Consider the following 16,260-nt stretch of genomic DNA (forward strand, 5'->3'; position numbering starts at 1 on the left):
GTGCAATACAGACTGTTTATCTGTACATTGAATTTCATATCTGGGTCATTACCATTGTTTTTGTGCTATTCGTTTTCCCGTCAGAGGTTACAAAGGTGACCGTATCAAAAGGTCCGCTTTGGCCACTTTATTCTCTCCTTTGATAGCACAGCCGCCGCTGCGTGGAGCCGCGACACGGTGGAGTGTCTTCGGGTTCGGTCATTGTCGGGAAAATCAGGTAGTGCTTGTTATTGACACCGCGACGCCCGGATTCAACAAACGGGGTTAGAGCCATTCACTGTACAAAAGAAGGGTTTTAGCCGCTAAATAGAAATGGACTCCGCCTGCTCCTCGGGAATTTCGGCACACGTCGGTTGCGCCAGCAAGTGAACCCAAAAGTTAAAAGTTGAAAGAACGCATTGCGTCGCGCTACGCCATTGGCTGGCGGTACACAACGTAAAATTTTCAATGAGCCGCCATATTAGGAAGCCAAACCCCTCTTTCATTCGGTTAAGAAAAGACAGGATATACTTCCCGGACAGTTTTCGGAAGTGCCGGTTGTTGTTGTTGTTGCTGTCGTCGAGCTCTTAAAATCTAAACCGTTACTCTTGCACAAGCGGTACCTTGGTTCGGTTTGGTTACCGTCTTTCGCACGAGTTATTTAGCTACTCTCCCACAATGGCGACCGCGACTGCGACTCCGACCGGCCAGAGAAGCACGTGCGGCAGCGGCACGCCGCTGAGCCCGACCAGGATAAGCAGACTGCAGGAGAAACAACAGCTCAGGGACCTCAACGACCGCCTGGCCGTTTACATCGACAAAGTCCGCAGTTTGGAGTCCGAGAACGACGTGCTCCACCTGCAAATCAGCGAGAAGGAAGAAGTGCGGAGCCGGGAGGTATGCGGGCTGAAAGCCCTGTATGAGACGGAGCTAGCCGACGCCAGGAGGTGTTTGGACGACTCCTCCAAGGAGCGGGCCTGGCTGCAGATTGAGCTGGGAAAGATCAAATCCGAGCACGAGCAGCTCCTCCAGAAGTAAGCCTCGCTAACACTTTAATCACGTTACACCGTCCAGCGAGGGGGCACGGAGGACAGCGGGGCGACTAGCTAAAGGCTAAGTGCTGACTTTGATTTTCGAGCCACTTTTACAGCACTACGCACGCAAGTCCGTGTAGGGCGCGCGCGGGGGGGCGGGGGGGGGGGTTACGCTTTCTCGTCTGGTGGGAGCGTCATTCAAACGCGGCCTATAAAAACATACTTCGGGATTTTACTATCCTTCAGTTCGTTTTGTGGCTTGTTAGAAGACGCTCTTGTATTTGACATATATCCCTTTTTTAAAAAAAAAAATGCTAACCCCCCCCCCCCATAACAAAGACAACATTTTGAAATGATTGACAGTGGCCGTTACCCGCCCCTCTTTGTCTGTGTTGCTGAAAGACAATAACTGGCAACCCGGCTTTTACTTTGTCTAATTACTATATAATTTGTTAGTATTTTGGTCGTCTTTTCTGATTTGAAGTGGTACACAGAATTACTGTGTAGCTGGGAGGAAATACGCACCAGATCTCATTTTACCATCCATTATTGTATTGATTGAATACTGGGTTTTGTAGTCATTTCTGTGTGTCCACAAACATGGACGCGGAGTGTGTTTTGCGTGTTATTCCCATATATCTGACAGGACTTCCCAGCAGCGACTCTCACTCGCAGCTGCTCGCCTGAAGTGCACCAACAGACGGATGTAGTAATAGATGGAGGGTTTCCTCCCTGAAAGTGTGGCGACTCAGCTCAATGTTCAGGGATGAAATGCCCGTCGGTTGGATCAACTGTGCAGTGAGATGTTAGAAAAGGAACACCAAGCAGTGTTGCGTTGAGACTACATCAATTTCACCAGTTTGTGAAATCCCACTGGATGGAGAAATGTTGCAGCACTCCGTGAATGGAGTGTGCTGCATTCCAGACACACACACACACACAGAACTACTCACAACTGCCGCTCGGTCTGAGGAGTCCGGCGTGGTGGTGCTGTTGTGTGTGTGTGTGTGTGTGTGTGTGTGTGTGTGTGTGTGTGTGTGTGTGTGTGTGTGTTCTTGAACAGAGGAAGTACTGTGTGTGTGGTCAAGCCCTCTGACCGCAGAACACAGGTGGCACTGACAGCCTGTTTGAGTCCGCGTGGCCAGCTGACACGACACATTAGTCCACTTTATTTCTTTCGGGGGGTTTTTTTTAACACGTGTCTTGTATCTGGAGTGTGATGCTGGAAGTGGATTGAGGAGTATTTGTTTAGTAGAGGTGACGGGGCACCCTATGTGGCATCCCTGGAACAGATTCAGCTTGCTATTGGTGTGCAGTAGCGGTAGAACGGTACACAAACTCCATGGTTTTGGTGGATACCTCCCCGGTTTTTGGGGTAGTGGTTGGGTACATTTTTGGTACCACAGGAAATACAAAAGATATGCAGACGATAACACTGTAGTCATTCATTTTGGAAAAATTGCCCCACTCCTCTTCCTTTCTTTGTTCACAGGCGAGCTGGCTCGATGTTGAATTGGCTGCCGGTGCAGCTCTGACACACTGGCTAGGTCCACAACATCTGTGTCCACAGTGTGCAGGGTGGTGATCTTTTTTTTTTTTTTTAAATATATTCTCGCAGCATGGCGTAGCATCCTTGTATCCGCCTCGTCACGCGCAGGGGGCCATCTGATGGGTTTCTTGTAGGTGAGATGATAGAACATTGGGTCTGCAAGTGCAAACAACATGTTTTGGTAGTCAACGTTTACTGTGACCTGGAGGAACCACTGTGTCATACCGCCTTTAGGACTCCCTTTAACTGCCTTCTTAATGTGCTTGTGGTAAAAGCCTCTGGTTTATATTCAAGTGTTATACCCATAATACCTACTTACCTTCCAAAATATTTTCTGGACTATTTTATTTTTAGGAAACAACAAGCTTAACTGGAAGAGCTGGTTTTTGAGTATGCTGCCTGAGAATGTTGATGCGAGCGGCCGTTGGGTCAGTGGGTCTCGCCTCCCAGCTAATGTTTCGCAGTAAAATGTGAGAAAGCGGACATACCACAGTACATTCCACTCATAGTGCGTCCACTTAAGCAGCAGCCCCCGCCCACCGTAACTGAGAGGCACGCCATGAGAAAATAACTGGCCCCTGTCTCCAAGAGCTCCTCCAGCAGACCACCTCCCTCACTGTTGACTTAGTTAACCCAGGCTCAGAGCTGGGAAACGGATGTCCAACGTGTTTTTGAAAGTGAAATATGCGGCTCTCGTCTACATCTGTTAACGGAATATAATCAGGAATTAAAATGCGTTTATTTTGAATAATCGAAACAGGAGGAATCTGATTTTAGAAAAAAAAAAAGAAGAAAAAAATGTGTTTGCAGTGCAATCATGACAAAAGTAAGAAGTTCTTCAAATTAGGAGCTCCTCTGTTTCACCCCATTTTTTTCTCTTCTGTACTGAGCTGTTGTGGCCACGAGAGGATGCTGTTTATTCTAAACTGGACCTAATACAGTGGCAAATGAATGTATATTTTGTTGCATGGGCCTGCCATGTAAATCGGGAGTCGCAGTATTGATAAATGGAGCACACGTGGTTTAGTAACGGTGCAGACAAAGGGACAGCAAGCTAAAGGCGAGCTGTAGTTTTGGGTCCAACACGTGTCAGACCCGTATTAGGATACACAGGAGGAACTCTATGATAGTGTTTGGGTTTTAACTCAAACCAGCAGTCACCACCGTCACTCACCATGCCTCGTCCTCCCCTTCCAGCTACAACAAGAAGGACTCCGAGGCAGCCGGAGCCCAGGCTCGGCTGAAGGACTTGGAGGCCCAGCTGAACTCCAAGGAGGCCATGCTGGCTACCGCGCTATCTGAGAAGAGAGGCCTGGAGGCCACACTGACCGACCTGCAAGAACAGCTGCAGGAGGTACGGCACTGCTGTAACATGACTATGTAACGGGGGTGTAACGGCACACAAAATTCATGCTTCAGTATGTACCTTGGTTTTAAGGGCCAAGGCCATTTATTTAGAAAAATATAAACATGCAACAGTGGCTCATTGTAACATCAATTGGTTAAGGCACTGAAATACTAGTATATTGTCAATAAGACAATAAATGTACCGTTACACCCTTAGTTCCATTGAAAGTTAATGGAGTGATGCAGAGAGATCCATTACTTACTGAAAACAAAATATTTATTTATGGATTTATTTATTTTTTATTCCAAGGCACTCCCTATTGATGTTTTTATTCTTTCTGTGTTGTCAGCTGGATACAGGTCTCGCTCAGGCCAAGAAGCACCTTGCAGATGAGATGCTCCTGCGCATCGACTTGGAAAACCGCTGCCAGAGTCTGACCGAGGACATGGACTTCCGGAAGAGCATGCACAAGGAGGTGAGGCTTTTATTAAGCCACGGTAGACAAGGTTCTGACACTGATGTTAAGGCATATGATACAATGACGCCAGTACAACAGAACACAGAATATCGTGAACCCACAAGAACACAATACACAATAATAAATAATAATAAACACAATAATTCCGCTGACAAACCGGAATCAAAGATCCCACCATTTTCCATCAACATGTTTGTATGAAAGATGGAGAAATTCAAAATTCAAATTTTGACGTTCTGTTACTTTCATCCATTTTTGGTTTGGCTCTGCACATGAGATTAACCGACAGTAAGAGAAATCTAGAATATCACCAGGCGTTAACATTAGAAATTGAGCTGACTGGGCCTCCTATGAGACTTTTGGAAATGCCGGTCTAAAGTCGAGTTTTCAGTCGGGCTGCAACTAATGATTGAGTGTGTTTTTAATAATTGTATTTATTAAACCGATTAATCACTTCACACAACCAGAGTCAATCAGGACAGGATCAAACCTGAGACTAATGAGTGCTGTGCTGTGCTGCAGGAAGTGAAGGAGGCCCGGCAGCGGTACGAGACCCGACTGGTGGAGGTGGACTCCGGACGGAAGGAGGAGTACGAATATAAACTGACTCAGGCCCTGGTCGACATGAGGGCCCAGAACGAGGAGCAGATCAAGATGTACAAGGACAACATGGAGAGCACCTACCTGACCAAAGTATGAACACACACACACACACACACACACACACACACACACACACACTCTGTCCCAGTACACTTTCTCCGTTCACATGATAATCCATTCCATGTGAAAATTTCCACAAATGTTCTCAAATCATAAATCAACCAGGTATTGTCATTTTGCCTAACTAAAATGTATGTATTTACTCATTTGATATTTTTATTGCAAAATTGGCCTTAAATTGGATTAAACTGTGGCATTAAAAGTCTTAAATTGAACTTGCTGATACGTGTATATGCTTTCTGTAGTATGTTGACAAACCAGGTTAGCATTTTAACATAAAGATTTTTCTTTTGACAATCAAGTGAAACTATAAGTAACGTGTAAGAAAGCCAACATGCCGAGCAACACTTGACTAGCTGACTTCTGAGTGTCAGGAAGTCCCCGACGCTGCTCACTTCCTCTTTCACGGTGTGATGAAACTGCGTTGTTGTCGCCGACTCTCACCATCTGTGCGTTTTGCCTCCAGCTGGAGGACCTGCGTCGGCTGTCTGAGATGAACGGAGCATCGGCGAGCATGGCCCGAGAGGAGCTCCAAGAGTCCAGCCTGAGGATCGAGAGCCTCAGCGCCCAGCTGGCAGGACTGCAGAAGGAGGTGGACATTTAAGTTTTTTGTTTTTTGACAGAATTAGAATTGGTGTCCTTAATGTCAATGCTGAATCTAATATTTTACCTGTTCTAGAACAGGTAAAACGAGAGAGCCACAGGTAGCTGTGTTGAAGTCCACTTTGAGTTACTCTGTAAAGTAACCACAGCGGCATTGATTTTGTCTTAATGTTGAACCAGAATGATTGCGAGGTTAACGTTAGAAATACAGCGTTCCCGTTACAAAGTAATCTACTGGGAATGCGCGCATGCAGTCCATCACGCTGCATTGAGGCAAAAAGTTGTGTTTTTTTGCAGACGATGTCAGTCTGTACACTGCCCAACCTTTCCGAACAGACTATGCAGAAAAACAAGACTAAAGGTCTAAACCCAGTACATGGTTGGACCATCTGTGGTCAGTGTGCTAAGTTATGGCCATGGACAGTCATTGGTAGGGTCTATAATGTGGATTCCTGGATATTAAATGTTCAATCTGTCCACCTTTTTGTACAAAGGTCTATTATTCTCATAAACAGTCCAAAGCATCATTTTCACATCTCTGGATTCAGCTTTATGTGTATATTGTTTCCTTCAATAACTGACTGACAAAGAATGATTTACTCATAAATGAGAAGTTAAAGAAGAACTCACCTCCGACCTCCTTGTGTACGTCCAGACTCGCGGTTGGCGCGATCGTATAATGGAGCTGGAGGGGGCGCTGGACCAGGAGAAAGACGCGAGCCGCAAGCTGCTGGCAGAAAAAGACCGCGAGCTGGCCGAGGTCCGGGCCAAGATGCAGCAGCAGCTGAACGAGTACGAACAGCTGCTGGACGTTAAGCTGGCCCTGGACATGGAGATCAGCGCCTACCGCAAACTTCTGGAGGGGGAAGAAGAAAGGTGAGGACCCAGAAAAGTGATGGCTTTGGTTAGAATCGCTACTCCCATTTTAGACGCACCTAACTGTGGGAACCCCCCTCCCCCCCCGACAGACTGAAGCTGTCTCCCAGTCCTTCCTCCCGCGTCACCGTGTCTCGAGCCTCATCCAGCAGCCACAGCGTGCGGACCAGGCAGGGGAAGAGGAAGCGCGTTGACGTGGAGGAGCAGGAGGCCAGCAGCTCGGTGTCCGTCACCCACTCCGCCTCGGCCACAGGACCCATTTGCATCGACGAGATCGACACCGACGGCAAGTTCATCTGCCTCCAAAACGGCGGAGACGAGGTGAGCGCCTGTCGTCTTAAGGTCTACGTGGAAATGTTTTTATTTCGATACGTACATAACCGTTATATATTGGACGGATTACTTTATTGTGTCAACGATTGTCTGTCTCAGGACCAGGCCATGGTGGGTTATGAGATGGTGAAGACGATTGGAAATGCTACAGCTACCTACAAGTTCACACCCAAATACGTCCTGAAGGTTGGCCAGAAAGTCATGGTAAGAGTCTGTCTTTTAAGGAAGGAAAAAGTCTAATCTCATATATAATATCAGAAATAGTTCCTCTTCTCTCAAGCCTCTATGTGGTTTGGGTGGTTCATTATTTTGACATCCGCTTTCCACACAGCACAGGAACGGATGAATTGAATGCCGTCAGATTACCATAAAGGCAGCAGAGAGAGAAAAGTGCGTCTTGACCTTTTAAGATGTCTTATTTCAATCTTCATCCCGTATGCACAAAGAGAGTAAAAGTCATCAGTTTAAATAAACTAAAATAAATTAAATGTTCCCAAGATCAGTCTATAAAAACAATCTTCTCCTTGCGGTGCGGCTGTCGCAGGAGAGTTTTTTTTAAGTCGCCATCAGAGCGTCGCACTCGATATTTACCATTTTCATGCCAACAGCGTGGACGAAAACGAATAGCCAGCAACATGCTTTCACATACAGCCTGTGAGCTGATGACGTTAAATGACGAAATCTGAAGATTTGCCGCGAGAAGCAGGAGTTGAATTAAGGCTTTGGCTGCCGAATGTATCGCAGGCGCGCGCGGCAGCTCTTTCTGCTAAATGTGCCGCCAGGTCTGAATGAAGCCGCAAGGAAACGTCTGTCTCGCCTTCTGGTCCGAGCGACAGAAAGCCATCACCACAACAGGTAAATGATGGCGATCATGTCTGAAAAGGGCTCGTGTTTGTAGAAATGGAGACATTACCTAGAAAGCCAGTGCTGGCTATGGAGATGATGGAGGTATCGGCCATGACGTGACCGATCCACTTTAAATACAGTGTATTTCACATCGTCAGTGTGGCCCATTATTGGTTCAGATATCGAGCATTTATGTAGAGCAAGTATCAGAATTCCTTTTTTTTTTTTTTTTTTTTAATCTGATTGCTGCTAAAATAAATGAATTTTAAAATGTGCTACTTTTGGCTCTGATGCAGCGGCCTCAAGTCAGTTTCAGTTGGGCATGTTCTCAGTCGTGGGTGTGAGTGCTGTGTTGAATACGAGGACAACCTCTGAACCCTTCCGTGGCTGTGTGCAGGTTTGGGCGTCCGATGCTGGCGTGAGCTCCAAGCCCCCCACCGACCTGGTGTGGAAGAACCAGTCCTCCTGGGGTTCAGGGGAGGACGTCCACGTGGTGCTGATCAACCCTCAGGGAGAGGTGAGACCATCCGTCCTCCGTCCTCCATCTGTGTGCTATTGATTTGCTCTCGCCACCTATATCTAGGCTAGTGTGTGGCAGTCGCCCAACCACACCTATATCTTGTTGTGTTGTTGCACAAGTTGACGCTGAGAGGTGTGTGTGTGTGTGTCCCAGGAGGTGGCAAAGAGAACCACGACATACACCACGGCAGTAGAAGAGCAGGACGAGGAAGATGACGATAATGGAGTGGAGGCCACCGAAGAAGATCTCTTACACCAGCAGGTGAGACCACCACACACACACACATTTTCAAACCTCTACCGGTGGACATATATGTGTGTGTGTGTTCTTTTTTTTTTTTTTTTAAAAATGGTTTCTGTACAGGGGGAGCCCGCCAAGAGAGGCTGCTCCATCATGTGATCCCACCACCACCACCACCAACGCACCAAACCAGCCACCTCCTCCTCTGAGCCCAGCCAGTCTGCTGCCAACTGTAATACTAGAACTATTTTTCTATCTTTTTGTAGTGTATTTCAATAAAAATGGTGAATTTTTATTTCTCATAAAGAAAATGCAAAACCAAAATAATATGGTTATTGAACAAAGTTTGTATTTTGTAGTTCAGAACAGTTTTTTTTTTTGTTGTTTTTTTTAAACCATGCAACAAGTAGTTAAACTCAAGGATGGGCTGTCTCTTTAAGGAAATAAGTCGTGTGCTATGTCATTTTTTTTTTTTTTTTTTTTAAATAGATTTTAATTTTTTTTATATTTTATCAGTTTTTCAACTTGCTAAAAACCTACTGTATGATTTTAAAATAAATAAATAAATAAAGAAAAGCGCTGAAATACACTAAAAGCTCTGCAGTAGCAGGAGTGAACGTAATGAATTTCTTCCTCCAGTCAATCTGGACCGTGACTGGACAAAATGTCTGAATTTACACGACGTGGAAAGCTCTGTTCAGTGGCATTCCTCTAGTATCTGCAGAAAGACATTTTAAGATACCTTGATTGTATTCATAAGGAAGCCCCCCCCCCCCCCCCGCGTGTAACATTTGAAACCGTTGTTTTGGCCTCTCCTCGTGGCTGCATGGGGGGAAAAAAAAGGATCTGACCCGGGGACACTACAAAAAAAAACAAATACAGATGTAATCTCATTCTACGAGGGGGGGGGGGGTGCCATGCAGCAAACCCTCTCCGCTGACTTTGAATAAGCGGCGCACCACTAATTAAGAAGTGTTGATTGTATTCTTAACTTTGATATTTGAAGTGTTTTGAAGTACTTTTTGTGTCCGTGTGTTACTCTGCATGCTATGACTGTAATCTTCATAGTTGAATGATTAAATGTTGTTTTCTTGTACTTGTGTTGTACTTTTTTCCCTTTTTTTTTTTTCACCCCATGCATCATTCCAACATTACCATGTAGAAGACGGGAAGAAACAGATATGTTACTAAAACATAAACCCAAGTTAGTAATTATTATGAAAGACGATCAAATCCTTTTCAATGATAAGAAGTCAGAATCATCTCTCCGCACAATGATCGTTATATGAAACGAATACGATGTTTCCTTTTGAGGAGAAAAAACAATTTAAAATAAATAAATTTGTGGCTTCAGTTTTCTAGTTCAACTAGTTTGTGCAAAGTATCCATCACTCTGCACTGAAGTTTCATTATCATTATACATGAATGCATATCAAGTTCAGTACATTTCATATATTTTACTGACACAATTCTAATGTCCATATCATGAAATAAATCGCCCTCAAATGTAGCCGTCTTCTTCACAGAAATGAATTCAATGCATGTATATAACATTGAAAAGTCCCTCATTTGTGCTTTTGAATTTGAGATCATGTTGATACGCTTTTGATTATATGATATGCTTTCATATAATCATTAAATGAACCACATCGACTTAATTGTATTGAACATTTGTCTTTTATTTTTATACATCAACACACACACACACACAGGAAACAGACCAAATATCTCAATTAAAAAAAAAACACATAGCCCTTGGTTTTAAGTGCGTCCCTATCAATCAATCAATCAATCAAAGTGCCAAAACGTCTTAATAGACTTTCATCAGATTGACTGGAACCAGCATGATCCGACACCAGGAGAGGACTTCAAGGCCGTGCCTGACGTTTCACACCAGGGACCAGCTTCAGATCAACCACGTGATCGCTTGTATTCATCCATGCAGCGTGTGATGCTGAAATACAGAGTTTCTCTTCCTGGACGCGATGCTCGACCCATAATGTCTTCCTCGTGGGGTAAAAACCTTTCATCGAGAGAGCGCGGCGCTGTTGACCGCAGTCGACCAAAAGCGAGTCCAGGCGAGGCAGTCCGCCGCCGTGTTCACAAAGAGTCTTGAGGACATGGTGCTGCTGGGACGCGTGACACCATCTCGAGCTGGACACCTCAGAACGTTGCTTTTAAAGTGCGAAGTGAGCGGGAGACGAACGGAGACGAACGGAGACGAACGGAGTCCGCCCCTCCACCCCCCCGACGAGAGCTCGTCTCAGACTATGGAGTCTTTGGGCGGCTGCTTGCCTCGCTGTGAGCCTCGTGAGGAGTGCAGCGCTGACGCTCCGCCGTGTGACCTGGGGAGGAGGAGGACCACTCTCTGATTGGACTGTTGCCACTCGTTGTACAGTCGACAGTGATACCTGAGAGACACCTGGGGGAGACAGAATGGACCTCAAAATGGGCACAGCATCTATTTCACACATAAATATCAGTTTTAGTACTCCTCGGCCTGTGACAACAGATATGTAATGTCAGCTGTGGCTCCGGAGGAGAGTTACCAAGTCAATATTATGTCAGCTACACATACGCTGTGCATTATGGGAAATGTAGGATCCTGCATTTCTGGATAGCTGTGTGCCTCTTTTGGTGCGACTACAGACTGTATATAAAAGTTGGATGACATGACAGCTCCCCCCGAAAGTGAAGCCAAAACGTCTCGATCGCCCCCCCCTGGTGGATGGCTGCAGTATAGGTCATAAGCCCCGCCCCCCTCTATGTTAGCAGATGGGACATGGGCCAAACTAAAAAAAAAAAAAAAGGTAGTTTTTCAGGTAGTTCTTATCACGTCAAACTGTCTTTGAGAACCTCTGCCATTGTCAACAATGGGTCAAAATATACCTGGACAGGCTCACGGAAGTACGGCTGTTCTAAACGTCGCACAACATCCACACCCATACGCCTCAGCATACTGACCAGGGTCCAGAAGAGGTAAATGGTGAAGAGGGCAACAGTCAGTGCAATGAGCCCCACAGCCTCCAGTCGGCTGGAGAAGTGAAGGTGATCTATGGCACCACGAAGACAGAGCCAGCCGGAGATGGTGGCCAGAGGGGTGATGAGCAGGAAGCACACCATGTCGCCAAACAGCGTGCGCTTCTCCTGACGAAGACTCGGGTTCTGCAGCCACTAGACCACCAACGAGAGTTAAAAGCACAAGTCAGGCGCTACGTCGAAATGTGATTCACTGAACTGAGCCCCTCCCTGGCCGCCCTGTACCTCAAGCAGCGACCTGGACTTCCTCTGCACGGTGAACTGGTAGTGGCAGAGCTCGCAGAAGCTGGTTCCTGAGGCGGACAGCCAGTGTTCCAAACAGCTGCGGTGGATGGTGGCCAGGGTCCCGGAACACTCGCAGGGGGACAGCAGCTCCCCCTGGGCTCCGCAGTCATGACAGATCCGACACATGGGGTTCTCCGGCACCGCACTGAGGAAGAGGAGAACGACGGAAGGTCCTTTTGGATTTGTTTGTTTTGGTTTCATGTAATTTATGGCTTATATACCATCTCATCATCTCTATCGTCATCGTTTGCTAAATGATGACCTCTTGTGAACTCTCTGTTGAACTACTTCTCACAGGATTCTTTCACTGGAATAAACACAATCTGTAACAAAAAACGGGTCTCACTGAGGAGCTGGAGCTAGTGTGATGCAGTGCAGTTCAATAACCCACCACTGCTTGCTGTACGCGTCCAACCCTGGAGACGCCAGCTGGACGTCCGGCTTGGTGGACACCGGTGTGTAGTAATGAGGCGGCTCGCTGGCGGACACGCTGCACTCCTCCATGGTTTTACCCGGGAGAGGGGGCCCGTCGGAGAACCTTGGCGAAACCTCGGGCAACAACGTGCAGCGGTTGGCCGTCATGGCGGCAGACAGCGGAGCATTGGGACACAGACCAGGGTCTCACTGGGCGTCTCCCATCTACGGGGACAAGAGAGGAGCGATTCACATAAACCTGACGACAGGGAGGAAGATCTGTGACAAATGGCCGTCGATGGACATGTCTCGGAGAACGTTACCTCCATAAAACTGAGTCTAAAGTTTCTACATGAGGAACTATGTCGTCAAGAAAGACGTAAACAAGACACTTGAGGGGAGACGTCATCCTCTGATGAAGACGTCATCCTCTGATGAAGACGGTTAAGAGACAGTTGAAAGCTCTAGTAGTGAGTGGTGAATTAAAGTCCAATATTCACTCACCTTTAAGCGCTGTTTCTACTCCTGAGGAAAACATCGGTCCCTTTTGCTACCAAATGCCTCACTGCGTTTGTTCACCGGCTAGTTGCTAACCAGCTAGTTGCTAACGATGTTTGCTGTGGATGAGACACCAAAACAAAGTGCTAAAACGGAGCTTAAAGGCAAAGGGGGTGGGGGGAGGGGGGGTGGAGGGCTGTCATTTGATCCACTGTTCCTATATAAAACACTGATCGGAGCAGCTTTAATATCTAGCAATAAAGGCAGTGACCCCCCCCCCCCTCACACAGGTCTGGTTGTGACCAGCCAACAAGTTGGGGAGGTCGGTCTCTGCAGCGATGTCAGCTATGTCTCGCACTGGCTAACTTCACGCCGCGGTTTACGGAGCACGGCTGCCTTCGAGAATGTTGCTAGGTTAGCTAGCCAGCTAGCTAAGTGACATTCCCTCACTACCGGACGACGTGTTGGCATCAGCTCAAGCCGACACGGGAGAACAGTTCCACAAGTGATGCTGTGTCGGCCTGAAGCGACGCGGCGGCTTGACGTTTAGCTAGCTGTGATATCATGCGGCACGCCGAGTGTCGAAGCGGTGAAACGCGCTGTTTTTGACGGCAACACGCAGCAGGGGCCGTGAACGTTACAGTGGCTCTATAGCTAGGAAGCCACGCCTTTCCTCTATTTGTTTTTTTTTTCCCCCCCCACGTACCACAGACTTTTACCTTTAGTCGACGCCTTATATTCACAGTGCCGCCAGCAATGTCTCCTCTGCGCAGTCAAGTCCGCTGTCAAGTCGCTCTGAACTTCCGTTATGAGCTAAAAAAAGGCGCTGTTCGGTTTAGCTGTCTGGTGCTGTGTGACAGACGCTCTTCTTCTTCTTCTTCTTCTGCTTCTTCTTCTTCTTCTGCGGCGGTTGACATCCAGCTTGTCGGTGCATTACCGCCCCCTTCTGCTCCTCGGTGTGGCTCAGGCGATAGATAAACAAACTAAATCCCTTCAAAAAAAGAACTAAAACAAAAAAAAAACACACCCTAACCTGCATACTTTGTATCCTCCATGCTTTACAACCTAGTCCTGCTATAAAATCCCTATCTGTGTCAGTCACCCGAGCACCCTCATCCATCATATCCTGTAAAAAAAAAAAAAAAACAGAAAACTAACAGTAAATGAAATGCGCTTTTCAACCTAAACGGTTCCCAAAGCGCTTCACAGATTAGGTCTCATTCACCCGTTCACACACCGATGGCGACCGAGTTGCCAGGCGAGGTGCTGGCCTCCATCGGGAGCAACTTTGACACTCTGTCCCACCTTTTGGTTGTTTTTTCCCCAGGTCACGCATTTGACCTCTGCATTACTGATACCGATATGCATTTCTATAATTCTTTCCTCAGAAGTTTTACCTTACCGCCCTGCTTCGCTATCGCAGTGACTGACAGAAGGACTTCATATAGTACATCTTGGCGGCTGTTTGAATGGAAAGACCTCAAACTTTCCCTACACTTTTGTATGTTCTTCCGTTTATTCCAATTGCTTTTGCTGGCATTGCCACCCCATATCCTGTCACTCCTGTCCCACATCTGTATAAATTTGTGTAAAATGACTATACTCTTTCATTACATGGTAATTGAATGCACTTACCAAATCAATTCTATATTTTTAAGCCAGCTGTAAGTATTTGAATGGTAGAGCGTAATGGGGGCCCTGGAGGGCGGCCTTGCCTATGAGGCTAACTTCAGGGCACACAATGAAACACATCTCCCGTCTACTGGTTCCTCCCAGCCAATCACATCATGTTTTACATGATCAACTATGGTGTGTGTGAAGTCAATGGTGAGTGTTGGATGCTATGATATTGTAAGTGCTAACAGGCCCTACTATATCTTAAAGAGCTCATAGTAACCTATTACCCCACTAGAGCACGAGTGGTTCCTAGAGTCTCCAAAAGTAGGAATGGGAGCCAGAGCCTTCAGCTATCAAGCTCCTCTCCTGTGGAACTGGCTCCCAGTTTGGATTCAGGAGGCAGACACCCTCCCCACATTTAAGAGAAAGCTTAAAAGCTTTCCTCTTTGATAAAGCTTACAGTTAGGGCTGGCTCAGGTGAACTCTACGCTATAGGCCTAGACTGCCAGGCTGCTGCTGGTTATGTTACTAACTCATTACATAAACACATTCCATCTCAGGTAAAATTAATTTAAAATGTTATCTAACTCAGTACGTAAGTATGGACATATTAATGGAAATCTCACACAAATATCAACAGATTAGTTAAAAAAACAAAAACAAACAGCATCATAAAAGATACATTGAGGCACTCATTTCAAGTTTGTTTTACACTTAAATCAAACGTGCTCCACCGGTTGTAATATTTTTGTAGTTTTTCAGCTGAACAGAAGGGGGAGCTATAACACAATCCCTTGGAATCTACCGCCTCCTGTGGCAGCACAGTCGCAAAGCGCTCATATTCAGTGGCCAACTTTCCTGCCACAGGAATTTGAAACATCTCTTTATCCAAACGTTGAAAGTCAACACATGCCTCTGAGGCCAGCGGTTGTGAACACACACCATTCTTAGAGGACTGTGGCTTTCAGTCCAAGTTCTGTCAGCGCGGAGTTTGCATGTTTCGCTCTGAGCACATGGCGACAAGTTTGCCTTCAAGGCTTTCTGCCATAAGGCTTTCTGCCAGAAAGCGCTTAGGAAGTCAAACACAGGGCCTTCCTTGCGGTATCATCGTGTTGACACAAGGTGAGTTACCAAAGTTAGGTAAACCTTAGTGCACCCTGGCCCATACCAAAATAGACCCCAGAGATTCCATCTTAATAAAATAAGAAAACATTGGATTCATGGGATAAAATCTGCCAGGAGTAAAAAGTCAGTGTAGCCACCGGATGAACCATTTCTTCCCCCCCCCCCCCCCCCCCCATAGAGCCTGTTTTTAGTTGGTTTGTTCAATCCACCACAGTTTTTTCTCCCTTGAACGACAGAATCCATCCACTTTGTGAAGTGATCATATGCCAATATAGGCAAACAATGGGATTCAATGGGAAATTAAAACAAAACAACAACAACAAAAAAATATTACAGAAAATGTATTGACAGATTTTGATAGTGACAAAAAGAGGTGCCGGATCCGAGGAAATAGGTGCCGGTCCCGGTCTGGGATGTCCCGGGTCCTGTTTCTGAAAACAAATGAAGAACAAATGAAGTCCTGGTAATGGGGATAATTGGGGAGCTGGTAACACAATGTGTAAAAAAAAAAACGCGCCACTCTACTCATAATCTACTGGCAGGACTGGTCGAACTTGTCTGCGTGGTGGGTCGGGTCCCGTCTCGGAGAAGGGTTCAGTTGTATATGGTTCGCAAAACAAGATAAGAGGGGAGCGCTCCAGCACGCCCTCCCACTCATCTCCAGGGCAACTGTCACGTGGTCTCCAAGTTGCCTAGAAAGCATCAGCCACACAGGAAGAGTGGTGAGGTTGGCCTTCAAAATAAAATGCCCGC

General features: G+C 46.5%; 2 protein-coding genes across 3 annotated transcripts; one reads left to right on the forward strand and one right to left on the reverse strand.

Moving 5' to 3' along the window:
• The first annotated feature begins 646 nt into the window (after positions 1–646).
• lmnb1 (lamin B1) lies at positions 647–9,625 on the forward strand. The gene is made up of 11 exons (XM_070924324.1): positions 647–1,013; positions 3,760–3,916; positions 4,260–4,385; positions 4,911–5,081; positions 5,578–5,703; positions 6,370–6,590; positions 6,683–6,911; positions 7,023–7,127; positions 8,167–8,286; positions 8,443–8,550; positions 8,653–9,625. Exons 1-11 carry the CDS (start codon positions 658–660, stop codon positions 8,686–8,688), a joined length of 1,755 nt encoding a protein of 584 aa, XP_070780425.1. The 5' UTR covers positions 647–657; the 3' UTR covers positions 8,689–9,625.
• Positions 9,626–10,187: 562 nt separating this feature from the next.
• Positions 10,188–13,604, reverse strand: LOC139301055 (E3 ubiquitin-protein ligase MARCHF3-like). 2 transcript variants are annotated; one of them, XM_070924326.1, is made up of 5 exons: positions 13,485–13,604; positions 12,245–12,492; positions 11,794–11,998; positions 11,494–11,703; positions 10,188–10,951 (listed from the first exon to the last, which is right to left on the reverse strand). In XM_070924326.1, the coding sequence occupies exons 2-5, from the start codon at positions 12,433–12,435 to the stop codon at positions 10,793–10,795; spliced, it is 765 nt and encodes a 254-aa protein (XP_070780427.1). In that variant the 5' UTR covers positions 12,436–12,492; positions 13,485–13,604; the 3' UTR covers positions 10,188–10,792. The 2 variants fall into 2 exon arrangements, with proteins under 2 accessions (XP_070780427.1, XP_070780426.1); XM_070924325.1 differs by having other exon boundaries at positions 11,419–11,703.
• Between the last annotated feature and the right edge of the window lie 2,656 nt (positions 13,605–16,260).

The sequence above is a fragment of the Enoplosus armatus genome, chromosome 18 (genome assembly GCF_043641665.1).
Source record: "Enoplosus armatus isolate fEnoArm2 chromosome 18, fEnoArm2.hap1, whole genome shotgun sequence".
Classification (NCBI taxonomy): domain Eukaryota; kingdom Metazoa; phylum Chordata; class Actinopteri; order Centrarchiformes; family Enoplosidae; genus Enoplosus; species Enoplosus armatus.